The sequence below is a fragment of the Neoarius graeffei genome, chromosome 17, assembly GCF_027579695.1.
Source record: "Neoarius graeffei isolate fNeoGra1 chromosome 17, fNeoGra1.pri, whole genome shotgun sequence".
Classification (NCBI taxonomy): domain Eukaryota; kingdom Metazoa; phylum Chordata; class Actinopteri; order Siluriformes; family Ariidae; genus Neoarius; species Neoarius graeffei.
Window position 1 is genome coordinate 54,782,787 of NC_083585.1, and position 23,740 is coordinate 54,806,526.

General features: G+C 40.1%; 1 protein-coding gene across 5 annotated transcripts in view; it reads left to right on the forward strand.

Moving 5' to 3' along the window:
* rap1gap2a (RAP1 GTPase activating protein 2a) overlaps window positions 1–23,740 on the forward strand; it is a 299,474-nt gene that overhangs the window by 187,126 nt on the left and 88,608 nt on the right. For all 5 annotated transcript variants that reach the window (XR_009650206.1, XR_009650205.1, XR_009650204.1 and 2 more), the window contains one exon: window positions 15,738–15,822. Coding sequence is in view for 2 of the 5 variants with exons in the window: in XM_060897746.1 (XP_060753729.1) it covers window positions 15,738–15,822 (85 nt within the window). In the remaining 3 variants the exon portion in view is untranslated. The remainder of the gene's footprint in view (window positions 1–15,737; window positions 15,823–23,740) is intronic.

Below are 23,740 nucleotides of genomic sequence, written 5' to 3' on the forward strand. Positions count from 1 at the left end.
GGTGTGAATGTGAGTGTGAATGGTTGTCTGTGTCTATGTGTCAGCCCTGTGATGACCTGGCGACTTGTCCAGGGTGTACCCCGCCTTTCGCCCATAGTCAGGTGGGATAAGCTCCAGCTTGCCTGCGACCCTGTAGAACAGGATAAAGCGGCTAGAGATAATGAGATGAGATGAGATGTTCTCACCCTATGCTGACATTAACTTACATTAGCTAGCTAGCTGGGTGAAGAGGAATGGGCTACACTGCTGTAAGCAAATAACATACTACTGTCACTGGGGTACACTTTCCAAGAAGCTGTATGCATCTCTAAAAGTATTAAGCTAGCATGCTAAATCTAGCTGGCTTGCTGCACTGAGGAGATTAAAAACAACAACAAACAAACATAAAACATCTGTTTGCTAAAAGACACAGATCAGTGGGTGAAATTTGATGTTACAAACTCAGCTTCAGTGGACCAGCCATGTCATCTGCATGGATACAGCAAGAATACCAAGGCAGTTGTTCTACAGATTGTACTCAACTCCAAACAGCTTGAGTTTGCTGCCTCAGACAGGATTGGCTGGCGTGCCCTAACCAAGAAGGCCACCACAACTTTTGAACACAACTGACACTGTTGCCTTGCAGCGGCCCATGACCATCACCACAGAGTTACCCTTGTCCCTGCTTTAGCTACTGGTGTTCCATGCCCCATCTGCAACCATCTCTGTACTTCAACCTTTGGGTTGCGAAGCCACACGCGATCCCATAAACAACTGCATAATGAGTCGTCATCCTTAGTTCCCAAGAAACTACCAACTGATTGATTGTGCACTGGTTCAAGATACAAATTCCACAATGAGGATAAAGCAAATGCCAACCTTCCCAATTAATCAGAGAACAAATATATATAAATCAGTTTTCTGTATGGATTAAAGATTTGTTTCATTTTAAATGTTTGCTTTATTTGCCAAAAACGAACCACATCACAGCCTACAAAAACTCACTGTCCAACCCGCAGAAGCATATTGAAGCATAGAAACGTTTTATTCCAAGAGAAAGCGTGCAATGAAGTTGTCTGTCCTCTTAGAGCTAGAGATAACGTTGCAGTAGCTATGCAGTCTGGTTAGTCAAGTGACTTTCTATGGATTTGCCCACCAAGTTGCCATCGCCTTGTTCACGGCTAACGCTTACCGTACACATAGCTACTTAACTTGGACACTGTTAGTTAGCATGTAAAAACAGAGTTATGCTAACATGAGTGACATTAACTTATCTGAAGTGCTTTCAGAAATATGTTTTAGCATAATCTTGGCAAATAAACAGACTGTAGAAATCTTTCTTTTCTAATAGCGTTAGCTACCCAATATGATTTGGAGTTTGAAAAGAGTTTGCTAGCATGTCAGGTGAAACTTCACTGACTATCTAGCTTAACGTTAAACCACCATGATGGCACAACATGCGTTCATTTTGTGAATTCACATTTCTGTCTTTGGCAACAGCATTAGGTTTTGTAAGTGTTGTGGCAATAATACAACAATGCATTGACAGAAAATGTACTTTTAATACTTAAGTATTTTTAAAAGCAAGTACTTCAGTACTTTAACTTAAGTAAAAATTTGACTGGACAACTTTCACTTGTATCGGAGTCACATTTGACCAGTGGGATCTGTACTTTGACTTCAGTAAAGAAGTTGGGTACTTTGTCCACCTCTGGTTATGTGTGTGTGTGAGCTGATTCTGGGATTTCCTTTTGTCGAAGGATTAATGGCAGATTTTCGTAAATAAACATCGTACTATGTTTCTGCATCTACTCCCTGCCCCTAAATGCATGTTGCAAAATAAACACCAATGTAAAATCACCCTTTACTACCGACCATGGGCTGGTTTTCTTCAGGGACAGTAAAAGCACCACATACTAATGACCCATTAAGGCTGTTTGCAGTGGAGGTTGGCTGGACACCAACTTTCTCTCTATAAATAGCTGGACGTTAGTATGGAAGCCCTGCGCAATGCTCCTGACTATGTGGGGCAATGTGACCCCCTGACTAAGAAGAACCAAGCACTCATTATAAAGACACTAGCTGTTTGTTTTTAATTTAACATTCTGTGCTGCATCATCCGTTTCTTGTCGTTTTCTGACATTGTGTGAAATGGCATGAATGCTTCCCATAATGCCTTGCTGCAGCAATAATGATAAGGAACTGTCTCAGCGTGTGGATTATCAGTTTATTGTGGTATGTGGCACATTGACAGTGACAGTAATCCAGTAACAGAGAGCTGATGAAGCATGGGTGATGGATGTGCCACTGATTCTGGGATTCATATCAACGTCGCAGCAGAATGACAGACCAGAAACTTTGAGGGAAGAGTGTACGAACCAGCTGGCCCCTTGGACATAGAAGAGGGCAGACCTGTTTGCCATTTCGTGTCTTGCTGGTGCACTGTTACGTCCATTAGCGAAGGAATAAAGTCCATTAAGATGCAAGTCCATTAGTTGAGAGCTTTAATTGATGTGGTTGGAGAACTTGGAGTTCATTATCGACTTCCAGAACAGACACTTATCACATCTAAAATAACATCATGATTAAAGTTTAATTAGTAAATCATTGTTTTTACCTCCTGAATAGCTTTCCTCGTTTTCTGTTTTTTTACCCCCGTGACTTTCTCTCGTACATTGCATGATGTCTTTGCTACACAACATGTCTGAAATGTCTCTCTCAATGCCTCTGTCTCTCCAAAGTGTAATCTATACAGTAGGCACAGAGACACAGAGAGACAGAGCCGGAACATTAAGCAATCATAATTGCTCCACAAAAGGGGGATGGTATTCAATCATATCTAATTCAGCAATCAGATCCACAACAGCGTGTTGAACCTGTGATGAGACAGGAAGCATGGTGTGAGGCGTTCAGACGTGAGATTTCACATCATCATTATGTGATCGTCATTTATTTATTCCATCTGACACATTATTAAAAAGTTCAACTTAACGCAGCATAGTGGAGCACGTTTTATTTCTCACCTGATGACGTCACGGTGATGCGGACGAATTCTCATCCTTAAAAAAAAAAAATGTAGGATGAGTTGAAGAGAAGTGTCCATGAGAGAGCACCTCAAACCCTGGAGATATTTCATATTGATAAGCATCTTAGATTCCTCGCTCTGAATATGACCCAGTACATGTTTGTTTTCCCTTAGAATAACATTACTTCAATTCCAGGTTATAGTTCTCTCATATTATCTCTCAACAACAGTTTTTTGCTCATTTGTCTATAAGACTGATGAGGTGTTGCCATGGCGTGGTGTCCATCGTCTGTCATCCGTCGTCCACAATTCAGTTAAATCGTATCTCCTCCGTCAGTTCTCCACAGATTTCCGTTCCGATTGTTTTGTTTAAAAGAACTCATCACTCCGCACAAAACTTGGTCATTGTTTTGTCAAATTTTTTGCTAACGAGTTACTAATTAGGCCAAATTAACAAATCTTCCAGGCCTCTCACGAGAATTGTATCTCTTGTCTCGTTTCTAATCCGATTCCAGTTCTGATCGATGTTTGTTTAGGGTAGATCTTCCCTTGAGGAACAAAACTTGGTCATTTGTTTGTTGATTTTCTTGTTGTTAACAAGTTGTTTCCAATTTTGTTTATTTTCAGTTAAATCGTATCTCCTCCCTCAATTCTCAGTGGATTTCAGTTCTGATTGTTTTGTCTGAAAGAACTCGACCTTCTGCACAAAACTTGATCATTGTACTGTCAAATTTTTGCTAATGATATGTTAATTAGGTCACCTTCACGAGTTTTCGGACTTCTCATTAGAATTATATTTCCTCTTGCAGTTCTCACCCGAGGGGCGGCACGGTGGTGTAGTGGTTAGCGCTGTCGCCTCACAGCAAGAAGGTCCTGGGTTCGAGCCCCGGGGCCGGTGAGGGCCTTTCTGTGTGGAGTTTGCATGTTCTCCCCGTGTCCGCGTGGGTTTCCTCCGGGTGCTCCGGTTTCCCCCACAGTCCAAAGACATGCAGGTTAGGTTAACTGGTGACTCTAAATTGACCGTAGGTGTGAATGTGAGTGTGAATGGTTGTCTGTGTCTATGTGTCAGCCCTGTGATGACCTGGCGACTTGTCCAGGGTGTACCCCACCTTTTGCCCGTAGTCAGCTGGGATAGGCTCCAGCTTGCCTGCGACCCTGTAGAAGGATAAAGCGGCTAGAGATAATGAGATGAGATGAGTTCTCACCCGATTTCAGTTCTGATCAATGTTTTGGGTCGATCTTCCCTCGGGGGACAAAACTTGGTCATTTGTTTGTTGATTTTCTTGTTGTAAACAATTTGTTTATTTTCAGTTAAATTGTGTCTCCTCCCTCCCTCATTTCTCAGTGGATTTCACTTCTGATTGTTTTATTTGAAAGAAATAGACCTTCTGCACAACACTTGGTCATTGTATTGTCAATATTTGGCGGACAAATTAGTAATTAGCTCAACTTAACACATTTTCTTCTGACTAGAATTGTATTTCCTCTCTCATTTATCATGCAAATTCAATTCTGATCGACGTTTTGGGTCGATCTTCCCTCAGGAACCAAAATTGAGTCCTTTGTTGATTTTCTTGTTGTAAACAATTTGTCATGGAGGTTGGGCCTCTCTCACATTGTCACATTTCAGTTCTGTTTGATGTTTTGGTCATCATGGTTGTTTTGATGGCAGGCCAGATGAGCAACTATGTCCTTGACCTTCTGGTCATCAGATGAAGAAGAAGAAGAAGTTTATTCATCACACGTACACTTGTGAAATTCCTTTCTGCATTTAACCCATCTGAAGCAGTGAGCACACACACGTGAGCAATGAGCACACACAGATACCCAGAGCAGTGGGCAGCTATGCTTCAGCGCCCAGGGAGCAGTTGTGGTTTAGGTTCCTCGCTCAAGGGCACTTCAGCCCAAGGCCACCCCATGTTAACCTAACCTGCATGTCTTTGGACTGTGGAGGAAACCAGAGCACCTGGAGGAAACCCACACAGACATGGGGAGAACATGCAAACTCCACACAAAGACCCTCGTCAGCCACTGGGCTTGAACCCAGAACCTGAGGCAAGTTTTACTCATTTTAATAAGTAATGATGCCCATAATTCTGGAGCTGACTCAAAGTGTAAATCACTGTCAGTGGAGTTAGTGAACAGTTAGTTAATTATTTCCCTATAACATTACATCCTAAAATGTTTTATTCCTCTTATACCACATTTTCCGATGCTAACAAATTATTATCTGTGAAAGAACAAGATGTAATGTTTAGCCATTTATAGTTACATTTAATGTTGTGGAACACCTAAAAAAGTTAGCTCCTCTTATTACTTACAGTATATTGTAGTAGCTATAAACATCATTCCATTACAGTCTCTCTCTCTCTCTCTCTCTCTCTCTCTCTCTCTCCTCTTGAAGTTAATAAAACATAATGCATGCTCCTCTGTCCTGGAGGCTTGCTGGAAAATGTACAGCTTGCTGGCACTGGAGACTCCTTCCATAAAGACTAAATACACTTCTCCTCATGGAAAATGTCAAATTGATGTGAAGTGTCTCTGTCATACAAATCCCTGTGTAAGTTACTACTGAAATAATATTGTATTAGAATGAGATGATAATAAATATAAACTGTACTGTTATAGACAATTAAGCAACACCTTCAGACCAATCAGAATTCAGAATTTAGCTTCCTCCAGGTCTTAAGGTGTTCTATAGTCAATGGTAAAAATAATTTTACCAATTTATTGCTTTCTATTTTCTGAGGCTAATTTTAAGTCTGTCCGAGATTAAAAAAAAAAAAAAAACAGTCAAAGTCCTTCCTGTACCATTCATGGCACGTTTGGCAGCGCCGATCTCAGTTTCCATAGTCCTCAGCCTCTCACCTATATTACATAGCTAGGGTTACAGTGGGGGGCTAGTCCTCTGGTAACCATGAGAGTTTGACTCCCCACTCGCATCTGTATTGCAACATGCTTTGCCAGATAGCAGTAGGCACTGTTTTTATGATGGTCTTTGGTATGACCCGACTGTGAGTAGAACTCACGATCTCCTGATCAAGAGGTGGACACGCTAACCACTAGACCACTCACCCGTCATTGTCTGATATATATATATATATATATATATATATGCCTCGTGGAACCCGGGGTCATCGGATGTTTCAGGTCTTATCATCATACACCCTCTCCCAGGCGACCCAGCCGGGGGTGATCAGGCCCCGACTTGTGTCCAGGTAGCTGAGTTCACCACACTTCACCCCTCTTAATCCAGAGCCATCATGAAGCCTTCTCCGCAGCTTCCAAGATGTTTTTGATGGCTCTCTGTCACTGCTGTCCACTGATTCCCAAGAGTCCCAGGACCCTGTGCAGGGATCGCCCTGTAAAGCCCCTGCAGCCCACTTCGATAGGCTCGCATCTGGCCTTCCACCCCTGTCTTTGGCTCTCTGCCACCAGGGATGCATACTTAGCTCTTTTCCTCTCCTGGGCCTCCTCCATTCTGTCTTCCCAGGGGACTGTGAGTTCCAGCATCACCACTTGCTTAGTAGTCTCTGACACCAGGACCATGTTGGGTCTGAGAGTGGTGGCTGTGACCGTGTCTGGGAACTTCAACTGCCTTCCTAGGTCGACCAAAATGTTCCAATCCCTTGGCATTGAGAGCAGCCCACCCTGGGACTTTGGTTGGGGTTTCTCTCCAGCCTGCACAAAAGAGATGGGGCTCTTGGTTGGGTGCTGTCACTTGCTGGAGCTGACGCCGGTCTGCTACTGCCTGCAGGACCTGGTCGTGGCACCACCTGTACCACCCTTCTCCCAAGGCCTTCGAGCAGCAGCTGAGTATGTGCTCCAGTGACCCCCTCTTCTGGCACAACTGGCAAGCAGGTGAGTCTACCAAGCCCCAGGTGAACAGATTTGTTGGACTTGGGAGGACATCATACACTGACTAGACTAGGAACCTGAATTGTTGAGGCTCTGCTCTCCACAGTTTGGTCCATGTGATTTTCCAGCCCATGGTATGGTCCCACTTTGTCCACCCCCCTGCTTGCCCATGCCCACCATTCTGCTGAGGCAAACTTCCTCCACTTCTGCCTGCACCACTTCCTGGATAAGCTTCCGCCTCTCCTTTCCCTTAGCTTTGCTGTAGCCGGGTGATGGGATGTACCCAAACCCAGCACGTCCGGTCACCACAGCGCCCAACAGGATGTTGTGCTGTAGTCTTGCCTCAGCTCGGTTAACTGCCTCCTTGGCACACCACTTCCTTCCGGTCCTGACCTCTACGGATGCAGATGTGACCTTGGTGTCAGCAGAGTCTCGGTAGAGCAGGACTTCTCTGGCTCTGGAGACCTGGAACTCCTCCACCACACTGCTGAATGGAAGCTGCAGCTTGGTGTCATGCCCATAAAGGGCTATGCTGCTGAGACTCCGTGTCAGGCTCAGCCACCTGTGCAGGAAGTGGTTTATCTTCCTTTCGAAGCTCTCCACAGTGGTAATAGGGACTTCATAGATTAGCAGTGGCCAGAGGAGTTGGGGCAGGATTCCATGTTGGTATATTCAGGCCTTGAATTTACCTGGGAGTCCTGACCTGTCCACAGTGGAAAGCCATGAGCTGAGGTCATCGCTGGCTTCCTGGTGTGCTGCTTTGTCCTTCAGGTTGCTGGTAAAGAGCTTACCTAAGCTCTTAACTGGCTTCTCTGACACAGATGGAATTCTGGTGTCTTGCAGACAGAAGCGAAACTGGTCAGTTATCTTGCCTTTCCTAAGGACCAGCGACCTGGATTTTGCCAGCTTGAAACTCATTCTTGCCCACGTAATGAGCCTTTCAAGACCTTGTAGGATCCACCTACAATGGGGCACTGATGCTATGGTGACTGTCAGGTCATCCATGTGTGCTCTGATTGGTGGTTGTTTGGTGCCTGATCTAGACAAGGGGCCTCTGCACTCCACTTCCGCAGACTTTATGAGCATTGTCATGCCTAGTACAAATAGGGACACTGAGATGGTGCAGCCCGTAATGATGCCCTTCTCCAGATGATGCTATGCTGATGTCTGTGACCCAGAGGACATCCTCAGACTAAAGTTGTTATAATAGTCAAGGATGAGGTTCTGAATTTTCTCTGGGACATGGTACTTCATCAGGGACAGTTGTACTAGCTTGTGCGGGATTGAACCATATGCATTAGCAAGGTCCAGCCAAAGCACAGCCAGGTCACCCTTGTTCTCCCGGGCTTCTCTGATGAGTTGGGTTACCATAATAATAATAATCTATCTATCTATCTATCTATCTATCTATCTATCTATCTATCTATCTATCTATCTATCTATCTATCTATCTATCTATCTATCTATCTATATAATTATTACTATTATGCATTCTTGAGCAGTATTCAGGAAAACAGTCTTTAAAAATAGCCCTGATCTTGTAAAGAATTTGTCATGACATTAATCTGACGTGGATTATTTGGTCCAGTTGCTAGTAATACGATTGTATCCAGCAATCAGCCTGTGTGTGTGTGTCTGGTCTTGTTTTAATCCGTACTGTAGTTTCCGTTTGATCCACAGAGCTTCTGTCTCACTCCTTCTTTCTTACTCCCGTTCCTGTCTCACTCGCTTTTTATTCTCTACCTCTCCTTCTCTGTTTTACTTTGTCATCATGCATCTGTCTGCTTGTCCCCTCTCGTCTCAAAGTGAGACCATGACGCAGACTTTGTCGAATTACCACAGAAGCAGATGCAAGGACAGTCGCACTGCAGCACACACACACACACACACCCTTGTAGTCTTAGTTGACACTTTCACACAGCAGTGTGTAAAGATCATGCCGTGCCCTGAGATAATGTTTGGTCCTTAATGAGAGAGAAAAAGTAAATCCTTGTATTGCCTGGAATTCTAAATGCATTAGAGCAAATAAAATACAACAAACTGCAAAAAAATATACATTTTCTGAATGGAATAAAAAAATCTGAATATTTCAAGCCTGTAATTTTTTATATGCTAGGAGTTTAATTCTGGTCTAATTCTATGTATTGCAATCAGATTCCAAATACTCTATAAACATTCTATTCTGTTATGAATCAGAAAAAATATATATAAATCACAGCACTTTTACTGTGATAAGTATTTCATCTACTTCAACAATGTTACACAAAGATCGATCCATAACAGTTGTAAAGCTCACTTAATTCCACAGGGTGTCGATAATGATGTACACCGGTGAAAGTGATCACTATTATCAACACCTCATGTGACTTCTCAAACGAGCGTTTAGATATAAAATGACAACTGTCAAATGAAAGAGTAAGAAACAAAGTAGGTTTCAATAAGGAGATCATGAAATATTGGTGTGATTTGATCAGTAAAAACATGTCCATGATCTTTCCACCATGCTTACCTGCAATGATAACATCCAGGTTTTCCTCAACTTGCTGATCATTCTGAAAACAATTCATCTCAGGTAACGAGCTGTGTCATCTGACGACAAGATCAAAGGGCAAGGGGGGGTCTTCTGGTTGATTAATTAACCAATAACAACTGTTGTAACTGAAACTCACCTTTGTAAAATTGTTTTTTATTGGTAAATCTGAAAAGGGGTCAATAATTATGGACTGTTGATAATTGTAGCCACTGTTCTACTTTACAAAATACTACAAGTCTTTATAACACAACAAACTACAAAACATTACAACATAATGAAAAGCTTTACAAAATCTTACAACCTTATAGCACATGCTACAAGCCGTTGTTGCAGTACAACATACTACAAATCTTGCTATTTTACAACATAATACAAAACTTTATATCAAAATAGAAAATTGTTCTACATTACAGCATGCTTCAAATCTTTACAATGTACTACAAGCAAGCTACAAAACATTACAGCATCGCTTTGCAAAGCTTTACAACATACTATAATATCTTGCGCCATTATAGCACATACTAAAAGCCTTTACAACAGTACAACATAATACAACATAATAAAAACTTTACAATATACAACAAACAATACAACATTTTACAGCTTTATAACATACTTCAAATCTTTACAACACACTACAAACAAAATATAAAACATTACAACCCATGCCAAATCTTTACAACATACTACAAGCTAAATGCAATACATTACAACACACAACATACATCATATAATGAGCCTGACTTGATATTAAAAAAAATGTTGATATAAAAAATGCACAGTTATCAACTAGCTAAATCATAAGCCTTGCTAATTTACGCTTAAGTGGACAGCGCTAAGTATAGTTGTGAACGTGGTCAAATGTGTCCCGAAGGCACATTGTGATACAATGTTTCTGCTTGAATATAAATTTAGTGGGAGATTGACTTTATGAATAAAAGTGACAGTAATCCTCCAGTGGAAATCATCTCATTCATCTCATTATCTCTAGCCGCTTTATCCTTCTACAGGGTCGCAGGCAAGCTGGAGCCTATCCCAGCTGACTACGGGCGAAAGGCGGGGTACACCCTGGACAAGTCGCCAGGTCATCACAGGGCTGACACATAGACACAGACAACCATTCACACTCACATTCACACCTACGGTCAATTTAGAGCCACCAGTTAACCTAACCTGCATGTCTTTGGACTGTGGGGGAAACCGGAGCACCCGGAGGAAACCCACGCGGACACGGGGAGAACATGCAAACTCCACACAGAAAGGCCCTCGCCAGCCCCGGGGCTCGAACCCAGGACCTTCTTGCTGTGAGGCGACAGCGCTAACCACTACACCACCGTGCCGCCCTCCAGTGGAAATGACATATGAAATCCGATCACAAGTAGTGACTGGAGATGAATTCAAAATGCCAGGTATGGACGGCTTATGCATCTGCACTGTCTGCTTGTGCTTCAATCATCCAGGATAGATGTTAATACCTGGTGTAAACAGGATTGTATTTCCAAGTTGCCTTGTACTATTCTCATGAGTTTCTCATGAGCATATTGTGTGTTTAACTTTCTTTTGATGAACACTTTTCCAATTTGTTAGTTTTAGTTTAAATGCAATAGCTGTGAAGTTACTTTCCATGTGGCTTTTGTAAATAAAAGAAAATACAATTGTTTATTTAAATCTCATCCCTCATGATACAGCAATCTTGGAGGTTTTACAACTTACATTCTCACTAATAATTCAATTCACTACAGAAATTATCAATGAGGATGTTCGGCTCTGTAGTGGTTGTGTTTTGTTGGGATTAAACTCATATGTTTCCGGATACTGAGTGTAAATCTTTGGCACACATCAGCAACTGAAGCTGTGTTTTGGACCAAATCCTTCTGATATTTCCTGGATGGAGTGAGCTGTTTCAGGATTCTGGCCATGTATGAGAGAAATAAACTGTGACGAGTGGGAAGTCTTACTGGCAATTTATTTCTCTCCACATGCGAATTAGGCTCCAGTGAGTATCATCATATCCAGGTCACCAGCACATGACCGGCCAAATCCTCCAGAGGTATAAATGCTGACTTTGCTGTGTCACCACATTCGTTTTGGCAGTGAAACCTCGATCATGTCTGCGGTTCAGTAATTCAATCAAGTGCAATTGTTTCTGTAGGCCAATGTCTGGGATTTATGGTAATAATACCTGGAACACTCTCATAATATTTTGCTATTAGTTTACTGTTCATTGAGTCTCTACAGACTCTTTTGTGTAACCAGGATATGTTTTTGTTACCAGTTATGCCACATCGTGTAATTATAGTCTAAATGAAGATTTTCGACTCATTTGTGTGAGATATCAGTTTTCATTTCAGTCAGGATTTTAAAACTCTCAAGTGTGTGATTTGAGAGCCTAATGGTGTATAACTTCAGGCCTCAGACTCCGAACAAGGTCTCCCATTTCCTGTTAATGCCAACATAAGTGTGTCTAATTTTAAACTTGGGGCCAGTCCGTCTCATACTCATCTTTGGCTAAGAGAAGTGCTTTTCATGTTTGGCCGAGAGAGAGAGAGACAAAAAGAAAAGAAAGAAGAGGAAGAGGCAATGGAAACACCTTATATCAAGGTCATATTTATATGACATTCATATAATGCTAAGGTATTCATAAGGTATTATACACATTGTGATAATTATTTATGAAATTTCTCCATTTACTCATTATGGTTGCATTATGAATAATGTTCATAAAGTACCTACACCTTTGCATATTGCTGCAACTTTACAGCAAACCTTTACAACTTTGCAGCATATTACAAAACATTTCAACATACTACACAACTGAACACAATACCACAAATGTTTACATAATATAGTACTACAAAACATTACCTCATACTACAACACTTTAAAAGCATGCTACAACTTTACAACACACTGCAAACTACTTCAAAAATTCACACTATACTACATAACTGTACAAGATACTATAAATGTTTACATCATACAGTACTCCAAAACATTACAGCATACGACAGAACTTTAACAGCATACTACAACTTTACAACATACTACAAACAGTAAAAATGTACAACTTTACAACATACTTTAAAAACTTTACAACTTTGCAATACACATAAAAGCTTTATAAGGTACTACAAACAAACTACAAAATATAACAAGGTACTTTCAACATACTACACAACTGTACACAATACCACACATGTTTACATAATACAGTACTACAAAACATTACATCATACTAGAACACTTTAACAGCACACTACAACTTTACAAAATACCAAAACAGTAAAAATGTACAGCTTTACAACACACTGTAAAACACTTAAAACTTTACACTATACTACATAACTGTACAATATACTATAAATGTTTAAATCATATAGTACGACAAAACATTACAACATACAACAGCACTTTAACAGCATACTACACCTTTACACCATACTATAAACAGTAAAATGTACAAGTATACAGCATACTTTACTACTTTACAATGTACTGAAAATCTTTATAATACAAACAAACTACAAAACATAAGTACTGCAAATCTTTACAACAAACTACAAAATTTTATTATGTTAGTGCATTCTACAAGCCTTTGCTATTGTACAGTATACTACAAAATTACTAATAACTAATTTACAACATAAAACATCATCTGACAACCTTATAGCATACTACAACTTTTTTTACAACAAACTAAAAACAGTAGAAAACTTTATAACTTTACCACATACTGCAGAACTGTACTGCTTTACAAATATGTCAAATCTTTACAACATACCACAAAACTTTACTATTTTACAACATACTGAAAATATTTATGTTCTACAAAATATTACTACTTAGAGTATAATAAAAGTAATAAAATACTTTACATAATACAAATATTACTACATTACAATATACTACAAACAGTATAAACATTTACATTACAGCATAAGAAAACTTTACAACAAATTACAAACACAGCAAACTGTACTGCTTTACAAAATATGTCAAAACTTTATAACATACTATAAAACTTTACTACTTTAGAGCATACTGAATTTTTTACAACATACTACAAACTCTTGACTTTAGAGTATAATAAAAACAACACAATAAAACACTACAACATAATACAAAATATTACTACATTACAATATAGTACAAACTGTACAAAACTTTACAACATATAACAAAACTGTACAAATTTACAGCACACTGTAAAACTGTACTACTTTCCAATATAGTACTTCAAAACTCCATATCATACGATTAAACTTTACTATTTTACAACATACTGTAGATCTTTACAACATACTACTAAATCTAACTACTTTACTACTTTACAACATACCACAACACTTGAAAATTTTACACAACATGCCTCGCACTACAACTCCCATCATGCTTTGCACCGCTCCCTGTCACCTGAGTACTAATTACAGACACCTGTTCTAAATCACCTCTCCCCCCCCCCCCCCCCCCCACACACACACACACACGCACACACTACTCAAAGACTCTGCACTCAGATACACTTTGCGAAGTATTGTTCTGGTTCATGCTGTTCATTACCAAGCCTTTTATTTATGTTTGCAGTTTCCATTTGCCTCTTGGATTATCCTCTTTATGCTTGTTTGCACATCACTTGAATGCCTCCTGTTTGTTGACGACGCCTCTGCTCATTGTTTTGGATTTATTTGTCTTTTCAAACTTTTATTAAAATGCCATTCATCTGCACTTGCATCATCTCATTCTGTGCCTGGTGTTTATAACAAAAACTTAAATCTTGACTTACATGTAACTGCTGCTTTTACACAAAATAATGTACAGATAATAATAATAATAATAATAATAATAATAATAATAATAATAATAATAATAATAAAAACAAGTCTCTTTATATTTAAACATTTCCAGTTAAACAAGCAAACAAATAAAGAGATCCAATTATTTCCCATATGTAACAGAATTGGTTCATTTTTCCCCCCTCTGATATCCAGTTGAACATTTTTTGATGGTATCAGCCCAATGCCTGTCCTGTGTATCAGATTGGTGCCAGGTCTAATATTTATGCTACAGTAAGTTAGCATAATGCAGCAAGATTTTTTAGATTTGCCAGAATAAGACCTAAGACATAAGGCCTCTGGACCCTTTCATTTTACTCCACAAATGGCTCCTCAAGTGCTCTTTGGATAGCTTACTTTGTAACATGGTTCTACTTGGAAAACTGTCACTCTCTGTTGTACAGTTCTTCGTAGAACTAAAAGCATTCCCCCTGCAGAGGGACAACCCAAAGGCACCTTTGGAAACACTTATCGTCATCATCCGCTGTCCATCGCTAGCGATGATGACTGCTTCATTAGGATGCGCAGGAACGCAGATGGGCCACGAGGCCCACACCAGAGCAACAGAGTCACCCACACTAGTGGCACGAACGGCCTGGCCGAGCTGCCATGGAATGTTTAGCCTCGTGAGCCCTCGCATACTATTCTCCTCTCCTAATGAAGCACCTTGCACAGTAAGGTAAGACAAATGATGTTGTGCCCCCATCGTGTTGTCTCTCTGCTCCAGACCTGATGCCAAATGGTGCACAAAAGTGCCACAGACCTGACAGGTATGGAAGTTGCCCCGCAGTGACAACTGACTTGCCGAGTGATGCCATCTGTTGGCCATTTGAGTGGCTCTTCTGCATGCCATCAGGTGATGTGCCACTGACCCTGTTGGGTTCATCTGCCATATTGCACCTAAAAGCGCCCTGCTGCCAGCGCCTTATTGGTGATGTACTATTTAACCCATAGCTGGAACCCAGGCAGGTGTTACCACTCCAGGTCAGTGTGGACCTGGGAGCAATAGTGATTAAGGGGTAACTCCACTTTCCTCAATACTCAAGTCCTCCCGGACCTGAGACTCACCACCAGTTGCAGTTTAAAGTCATACCCAGGACTAAAACACTGCGATATAACAGAACTTGTGTTTCTTTAATTACAGAAATTAGCTCCACTCCCAGCAGCCCCAGTCAAGTGCTGTTCAATTCTGCCATTTTCCTGACAAAGCAATTCATAAATAGTTATGGTTATAATGGGGTGGTGGTGTGTGTAGTGTTGGAGGGATTGAGGGATGTCAGTGGGCTTGTTGATGATTTTGCTGCGATTACAATTTCAGAAGATTGAAGAAAAATATAAACTGCTCTTGTAAAGATGAGCAATTCAGTCTCTTGAAGTACTTCTGTGGCCTGGTCATCAGATTCTTGAGAAGGGCATGACATATCATCTTTGTGTGTGTGTGTGTCTGTGTGTTTTACTGCTCAATAATGGCCGAGTGCCCTCTAAAAGCACCGATGTATGTGTGTTGCAGGAAACAAGAGCTGCTGACCATCTCAAGCGTTCCTCTGGGAGAATGTCCACCATCACCACCACGCACTGCACCACCCACTATGAAGGTGAGTGCAGTAGTCAACTACACACACACACACATACACACACACACACACACACACTATATTATTCCATAATAAAAAAGTGCTCATAATAAAAAGTGTACCACTTAGTTTTTCAGATAAACCCTGCCTAATTAACAAAATGGCGTCCTCAAGGCATCTTGTCATCTTGTGAATGCCCTCAAAAGTTATCAGGAGAGATTTTTTTTTTTTTGTAGGGTTCAGTAAAGTGGACAAAGACTGTACTTTTCCATTACCTTAAAACATTTCGGTTCAAGGATGTCTTGCACATAGATATATAATTATACCACAAAACAATTATACCACGAAACTGTCGTACATGAGCTGATAGCCGATGAGGCGCGTAGCACCGAGTTGTCTATAAGCCATGTATGATGAGATTGAGTGGAATAACTGTTTTATTCAATCCACATTCACTGGATTTTGAGAAACGAAGCATTTTTATTTTTTGCAAATTCGATAAATAAAAACTTCATACAAAACATCTGACAAAATCATTTCTGCTTAGAATGTAAACAAACCAACAAAATGACAGGAGCAATTTGTGAAAAATGAGATAATAATAATTCTTGAAAAAAAGGTGTGTTCTTACCATCAAATACTTTTATTCCATATTTTGTTGCTTTTTTGGTATTTTTTGGGATTTTGCTTTCGAGTACAGTATTGCTTTTGTCCTCGGTTGGTTCAGCAACACGCTCCGCCATTTTATTCTTCTTCTTTAGAGTGTTTTTAGCAGTTGGCAAACCAACAAAAAGGTGCATTACCGCCACCTAATGGGCTGGAGTGGGGAACAGGAGCTATTGGGGGGGATAAATAAATAAATAAATAAATTATATATATATATATATATATATATATATATATATATATATATATATATATATATATAACCCCAATTCCAAAAAAGTTGGGACAAAGTACAAATTGTAAATAAAAACGGAATGCAATAATTTACAAATCTCAAAAACTAATATTGTATTCACAGTAGAACACAGAGAACATGTCAAATGTCGAAAGTGAGACATTTTGAAATTTCATGCCAAATATTGGCTCATTTGAAATTTCATGACAGCAACACATCTCAAAAAAGGTGGGACAGGGGCAATAAGAGGCTGGAAAAGTTAAAGGTACAAAAAAGGAACAGCTGGAGGACCAAATTGCAACTCATTAGGTCAAGTGGCAATAGGTCATTAACATGACTGGGTATAAAAAGAGCATCTTGGAGTGGCAGCGGCCCTCAGAAGTAAAGATGGGAAGAGGATCACCAATCCCCCTAATTCTGCGCTGACAAATAGTGGAGCAATATCAGAAAGGAGTTCGACAGTGTAAAATTGCAAAGAGTTTGAACATATCATCATCTACAGTGCATAATATCATCAAAAGATTCAGAGAATCTGGAAGAACCTCTGTGTGTAAGGGTCAAGGCCGAAAAACCATACTGGGTGCCCGTGATCTTGGGGCCCTTAGACGGCACTGCATCACATACAGGCATGCTTCTGTATTGGAAATCACAAAATGGGCTCAGGAATATTTCCAGAGAACATTATCTGTGAACACAATTCACCGTGCCATCCGCCGTTGCCAGCTAAAACTCTATAGTTCAAAGAAGAAGCCATATCTAAACATGATCCAGAAGCGCAGACGTCTTCTTTGGGCCAAGGCTCATTTAAAATGGACTGTGGCAAAGTGGAAAACTGTTCTGTGGTTAGACGAATCAAAATTTGAAGTTCTTTATGGAAATCAGGGACGCCATGTCATTCGGACTAAAGAGGAGAAGGACGACCCAAGTTGTTATCAGCGCTCAGTTCAGAAGCCTGCATCTCTGATGGTATGGGGTTGCATTAGTGCATGTGTCATGGGCAGCTTACACATCTGGAAAGACACCATCAATGCTGAAAGGTATATCCAGGTTCTAGAGCAACATATGCTCCCATCCAGATGACGTCTCTTTCAGGGAAGACCTTGCATTTTCCAACATGACAATGCCAAACCACATACTGCATCAATTACAGCATCATGGCTGCGTAGAAGAAGGGTCCGGGTACTGAACTGGCCAGCCTGCAGTCCAGATCTTTCACCCATAGAAAACATTTGGCGCATCATAAAACGGAAGATACGCCTAAGACAGTTGAGCAACTAGAATCCTACATTAGACAAGAATGGGTTAACATTCCTATCCCTAAACTTGAGCAACTTGTCTCCTCAGTCCCCAGACATTTACAGACTGTTGTAAAGAGAAAAGGGGATGTCTCACAGTGGTAAACATGGCCTTGTCCCAACTTTTTTGAGATGTGTTGTTGTCATGAAATTTAAAATCACCTAATTTTTATCTTTAAATGATACATTTTCTCAGTTAAAACATTTGATATGTCATCTATGTTCTATTCTGAATAAAATATGGAATTTTGAAACTTCCACATCATTGCATTCCGTTTTTATTTACAATTTGTACTTTGTCCCAACTCGTTTGGAATCGGGGTTGTATATTCTTTTGGCTATTTCTGTTTCTTTTAAAAACTTGATTACAAAGTGATATACAGTATCTGACTGAATGCACCCTGCCATTTTGTTTTTCTCTACTGATGTCCTAGTAGTAGAGTAGCCAATAAAGCACGTGATTGCTCATATCTCTCTCTCTCTCTCTCATATAAATATAATATCTGCGTTGTTGAATAGAGTTTTGACATCTTGGGCATTAAAATAAACTCCCTGGTCCCCCTAAGAACAGATAACAGATTTATTTCATGAACATTATTTAAATGTATACAATAATGCTTTGTCTCATTATTCAATCTTTTGAGCTTTGTTCTTGAACATATTCGGTCCAAGTTGACAAGTTGAGACTTGTGAATATTAGATGGCTGATTATTGTTGGAAAAATGTTGCTGTTCTTGATATGGACCAAACAAATGTGTCCACAAGATCTAAACTGATATTTATCCCCATTATTTATTCTCACACACACACACACACACACACACACACACACACACACACACACACACACTGTCCAAATCTATATATCTCCTTCAAAGCCATGAGAGAAATCCAACAATAGAAATATAAACCCTTTTCATTGCCTGTATTCATTTCTCACAGTGATTATTTGGAACAATTTTTACTCATACCCATACACTTTCATCACATCACATGTTGCACTTGTTTTGCACTATTAACACCATAAAAATCATATTTCACTGACTGCTGTCCCACTGTAGAGTGATGACAGGTTTGACAGGGATGTCACGTGTCCTGATCCTTATCCTGATCCACAGCTATAAACTATAAAACCCAGCGAGTGTGCTCTCAATAAGCTCTCGAGTTAACATTAGGGTAATGCTTTCCCTGAAATCAACATTTACAAAATAATAATCTATGAACACCTTCATAACATATGATAATGAAGACTTAAATTACTATAGATGTTGTTGTAGATATTAATGATCACACATTACACTTCATAAGCAATGTTTTTGTGTTATGTAAGCAAAACCCAGCAGGACGAAATCTTGTAGAACAATAATCAACAATAAAAAAAAAACTATAAAGAGTAAGCAATAAGCCATAATAAATGAAACAAAGTCAATATTTCATGTGAGACGACCCTTTGCTTAAAAAAAAAGTAGTCTCAGGTCCAGTGAGTGCAGTTTTATGCGGAAATGAGCTGTAGGTTTTACTGAGCATCTTACAGAACCAGCCCCAGTTCTTCTGGACACTTTCACTGTCACACTCGCTTCTTCATTTTGCACCAAAACCCAGCAGCCTTCATTATGTTTTCTTTTTTCTTTTGAAAAGTGCTCTCGTATGTAATATGCTGCTCAGATACAATTTTTTTTTCTGTAACATTTAATTTTGTGCTGGAAAAAAACGAACATTTGGACTCTAAAATGTTTTTGTACTGATTCGATTATGTAGAAGTCATGAAATAGAAAAATAAATAGGGTGTCTAATACTTTTGCACAGTACTGGATAGTCAATGTTGAGGAAAGTCTGTGAAAGAGGTTATCATTTATGTTATAGCAGCGATAAACAGTCGTTCCTTTGCCACCCTCTCTTGAGGTTAATGGGGGGGGGGGGGGGGGGGGTTGGTTTTTTTTACGTTACCAAGGAAACAGAAAGAGCAAAGTCCCATAAAACTGAATATATATATATATATATATATATATATATATATATATATATATATATATATATATATCAGGGCTTTGAACCAGAATTTTTTTCCTATTGGTTCGTTCCGAACAGAAACGGAATTTTAACGTTTCCGGTTTGGGGTTCCACCATTAAATAAACGTTCCCGAACCGGTTAGAACAAAAAAATTTCGTTCCCGGAACGGTTAATTACGTTCCCTGTCAGCTGTTTAACAAATGGCTATAAAATTATGTCTCTGTCTCATCCAGCTTAAGCCAAATGTAGGCTAATTCTATTACAACCTTCATTAAATAAGACAAGAAATAATTCAAAACAATTATTTCAAATGTTGGCGGTTTGGATTCTCAGTATGTCTTCCCATCTACACAAACAGAAAAAGTGCCAAAAATGAAAGATAATTCGTTTAGTGTGTTACCAAAGGCTAGTCAGGCCCTATAGAGGGCTACCGCATGATGTCACCGCACCGCGAGATTTTGTTAGGCGCCATATTGGAAGACCAAGTACACATCTATGCAAGTACATACATACAGTGGGGCAAAAAAGTATTTAGTCAGTCACCAATTGTGCAAGTTCTCCTACTTAAAAAGATGAGAGAGGCCTGTAATTTTCATCATAGGTACACTTCAACTATGAAAGACAGAATGAGAAAAAAAAAATCCAGAAAATCACATTGTCTGATTTTTAAAGAATTTATTTGCAAATTATGGTGGAAAATAAGCATTTGGTCAATAACAAAAGTTCATCTCAATACTTTGTTATATACCCTTTGTTGGCAATGACAGAGGTCAAACGTTTTCTGTAAGTCTTCACAAGGTTTTCACACACTGTTGCTGGTGTTTTGGCCCATTCCTCCATGCAGATCTCCTCTAGAGCAGTGATGTTTTGGGGCTGTCGCTGGGCAACACGGACTTTCAAGTCCCTCCAAAGATTTTCTATGGGGTTGAGATCTGGAGACTGGCTAGGCCACTCCAGGACCTTGAAATGCTTCTTACGAAGCCACTCCTTCGTTGCTTGGGCGGTGTGTTTGGGATCATTGTCATGCTGAAAGACCCAGCCACATTTCATCTTCAATGCCCTTGCTGATGGAAGGAGGTTTTCACTCAAAATCTCACGATACATGGCCCCATTCATTCTTTCCTTTACATGGATCAGTCGTCCTGGTCCCTTTGCAGAAAAACAGCCCCAAAGCATGATGTTTCCACCCCCATGCTTCACAGTAGGTATGGTGTTCTTTGGATGCAACTCAGCATTCTTTCTCCTCCAAACATGACAAGTTGAATTTTTACCAAAAAGTTCTATTTTGGTTTCATCTGACCATATGACATTCTCCCAATCCTCTTCTGGATCATCCAAATGCTCTCTAGCAAACTTCAGACGGGCCTGGACATGTACTGGCTTAAGCAGGGAGACACGTCTGGCACTGCAGGATTTGAGTCCCTGGCGGCGTAGTGTGTTACTGATGGTAGCCTTTGTTACTTTGGTCCCAGCTCTCTGCAGGTCATTCACTAGGTCCCCCCGTGTGGTTCTGGGATTTTTGCTCACTGTTCTTGTGATTATTTTGACCCCACGGGGTGAGATCTTGCATGGAGCCCCAGATTGAGGGAGATTATCAGTGGTCTTGTATGTCTTCCATTTTCTAATAATTGCTCCCACAGTTGATTTCTTCACACCAAGCTGCTTACCTATTGCAGATTCAGTCTTCCCAGCCTGGTGCAGGTCTACAATTTTGTTTCTGGTGTCCTTTGACAGCTCTTTGGTCTTGGCCATAGTGGAGTTTGGAGTGTGACTGTTTGAGGTTGTGGACAGGTGTCTTTTATACTGATAACGAGAGTTCAAACAGGTGCCATTAATACAGGTAACGAGTGGAGGACAGAGGAGCCTCTTAAAGAAGAAGTTACAGGTCTGTGAGAGCCAGAAATCTTGCTTGTTTGTAGTTGACCAAATACTTATTTTACCGAGGAATTTACCAATTAATTCATTAAAAATCCTACAATGTGATTTCCTGGATTCTTTCCCCCCATTCTGTCTCTCATAGTTGAAGTGTACCTATGATTAAAATTACAGGCCTCTCTCATCTTTTTAAGTGGGAGAACTTGCACAATTGGTGGCTGACTAAATACTTTTTTGCCCCACTGTACATAAAACAAACTACACCTGAAATGTAGCCAGGGCCGGTTCTGCCCTAATCTGGACCCGGGTGCAACATTGCGCAAACCACCCCCCCCAAAAAAAAAAACAAAAAAAAACACCAGTCTAAATCAGGACAACCATCACATAACTATAACTATAAACATTTTATATCAACTATTTTAACTAAATGGGCTATAATAAATAAGCCTGCAGACAGCCACGGCGGGCTGCCTCAGAAAAGTAACCATTTGTCCTACCTTAAAACTCGTTTTGCATTTTCTGCCTCCTTTTTTGTATTTTCAACCCTCCGTTTATTTTCTTTCCTTTTCTGAAAACCCGATTTGTGTCCAGACATTTTGTTCTGCTACCAACGAACTAACTCGTCAGGTCTCGTCTCTCGAGCCCGCGATGATTCCCGTGGGAAGGGCAACAATTGATACATTTTTACAAACAGCTAATAGGGAGGTTGCAACGTTCAGGCTCTTCTTTGCTCACAGACACTCAGTAATGCACTTACTCACTTATTATCACGTGGAGACATGATAGTAGTCCACCCTCCCGCTCTCTCCATTCAGTCAGCGAACGTCACACAGGAAGTGAACCCCAGCGGATCATAGAAACTTGCGCAGGAGAAGAATGACTTTATTTGTAGGCTACAGAAACTTTGAGGAACGAAATAAAAACCGGTATTAACCGGTTACCATTATTTTTAATAAGCGTTTCTGTTCTGGAACATAAAAAATAATAAAGTTTCTGGTTTCGTTTCTGTTCCATGTGAAATAGAAAAAATTCCTGGTTTTCGTTTTCGTTCCTTGAACCGGTTCAAAGCCCTGATATATATATATATATATAATATATATAGTGGTGCTTAAAAGTTTGTGAACCCTTTAGAATTTTCTATATTTCTGCATAAATATGACCTAAAACATCATCAGATGTTCACACAAGTCCTAAAAGTAGATAAAGAGAACCCAGTTAAACAAATGAGACAAAAATATTATACTTGGTCATTTATTTATTGAGGAAAATGATCCAATATTACATATCTGTGAGTGGCAAAAGTATGTGAACCTCTAGGATTAGCAGTTAATTTGAAGGTGAAATTAGAGTCAGGTGTTTTCAATCAATGGGATGACATTCAGGTGTGAGTGGGCACCCTGTTTTATTTAAAGAACAGGGATCTATCAAAGTCTGATCTTCACAACACATGTTTGTGGAAGTGTATCATGGCACAAACAAAGGAGATTTCTGAGGACCTCAGAAAAAGCGTTGTTGATGCTCATCAGGCTGGAAAAGGTTACAAAACCATCTCTAAAGAGTTTGGACTCCACCAATCCACAGTCACATAGATTGGGTACAAATGGAGGAAATTCAAGACCATTGTTACCCTCCCCAGGAGTGGTCGACCAACAAAGATCACTCCAAGAGCAAGGCGTGTAATAGTTGGCGAGGCCACAATGGATGCCAGGGTAACTTCTAAGAAACTGAAGGCCTCTCTCACATTGGCTAATGTTAATGTTCATGAGTCCACCATCAGGAGAACACTGAACAATGGTGTGCATGGCAGGGTTGCAAGGAGAAAGCCACTGCTCTCCAAAAAGAACATTGCTGCTCGTC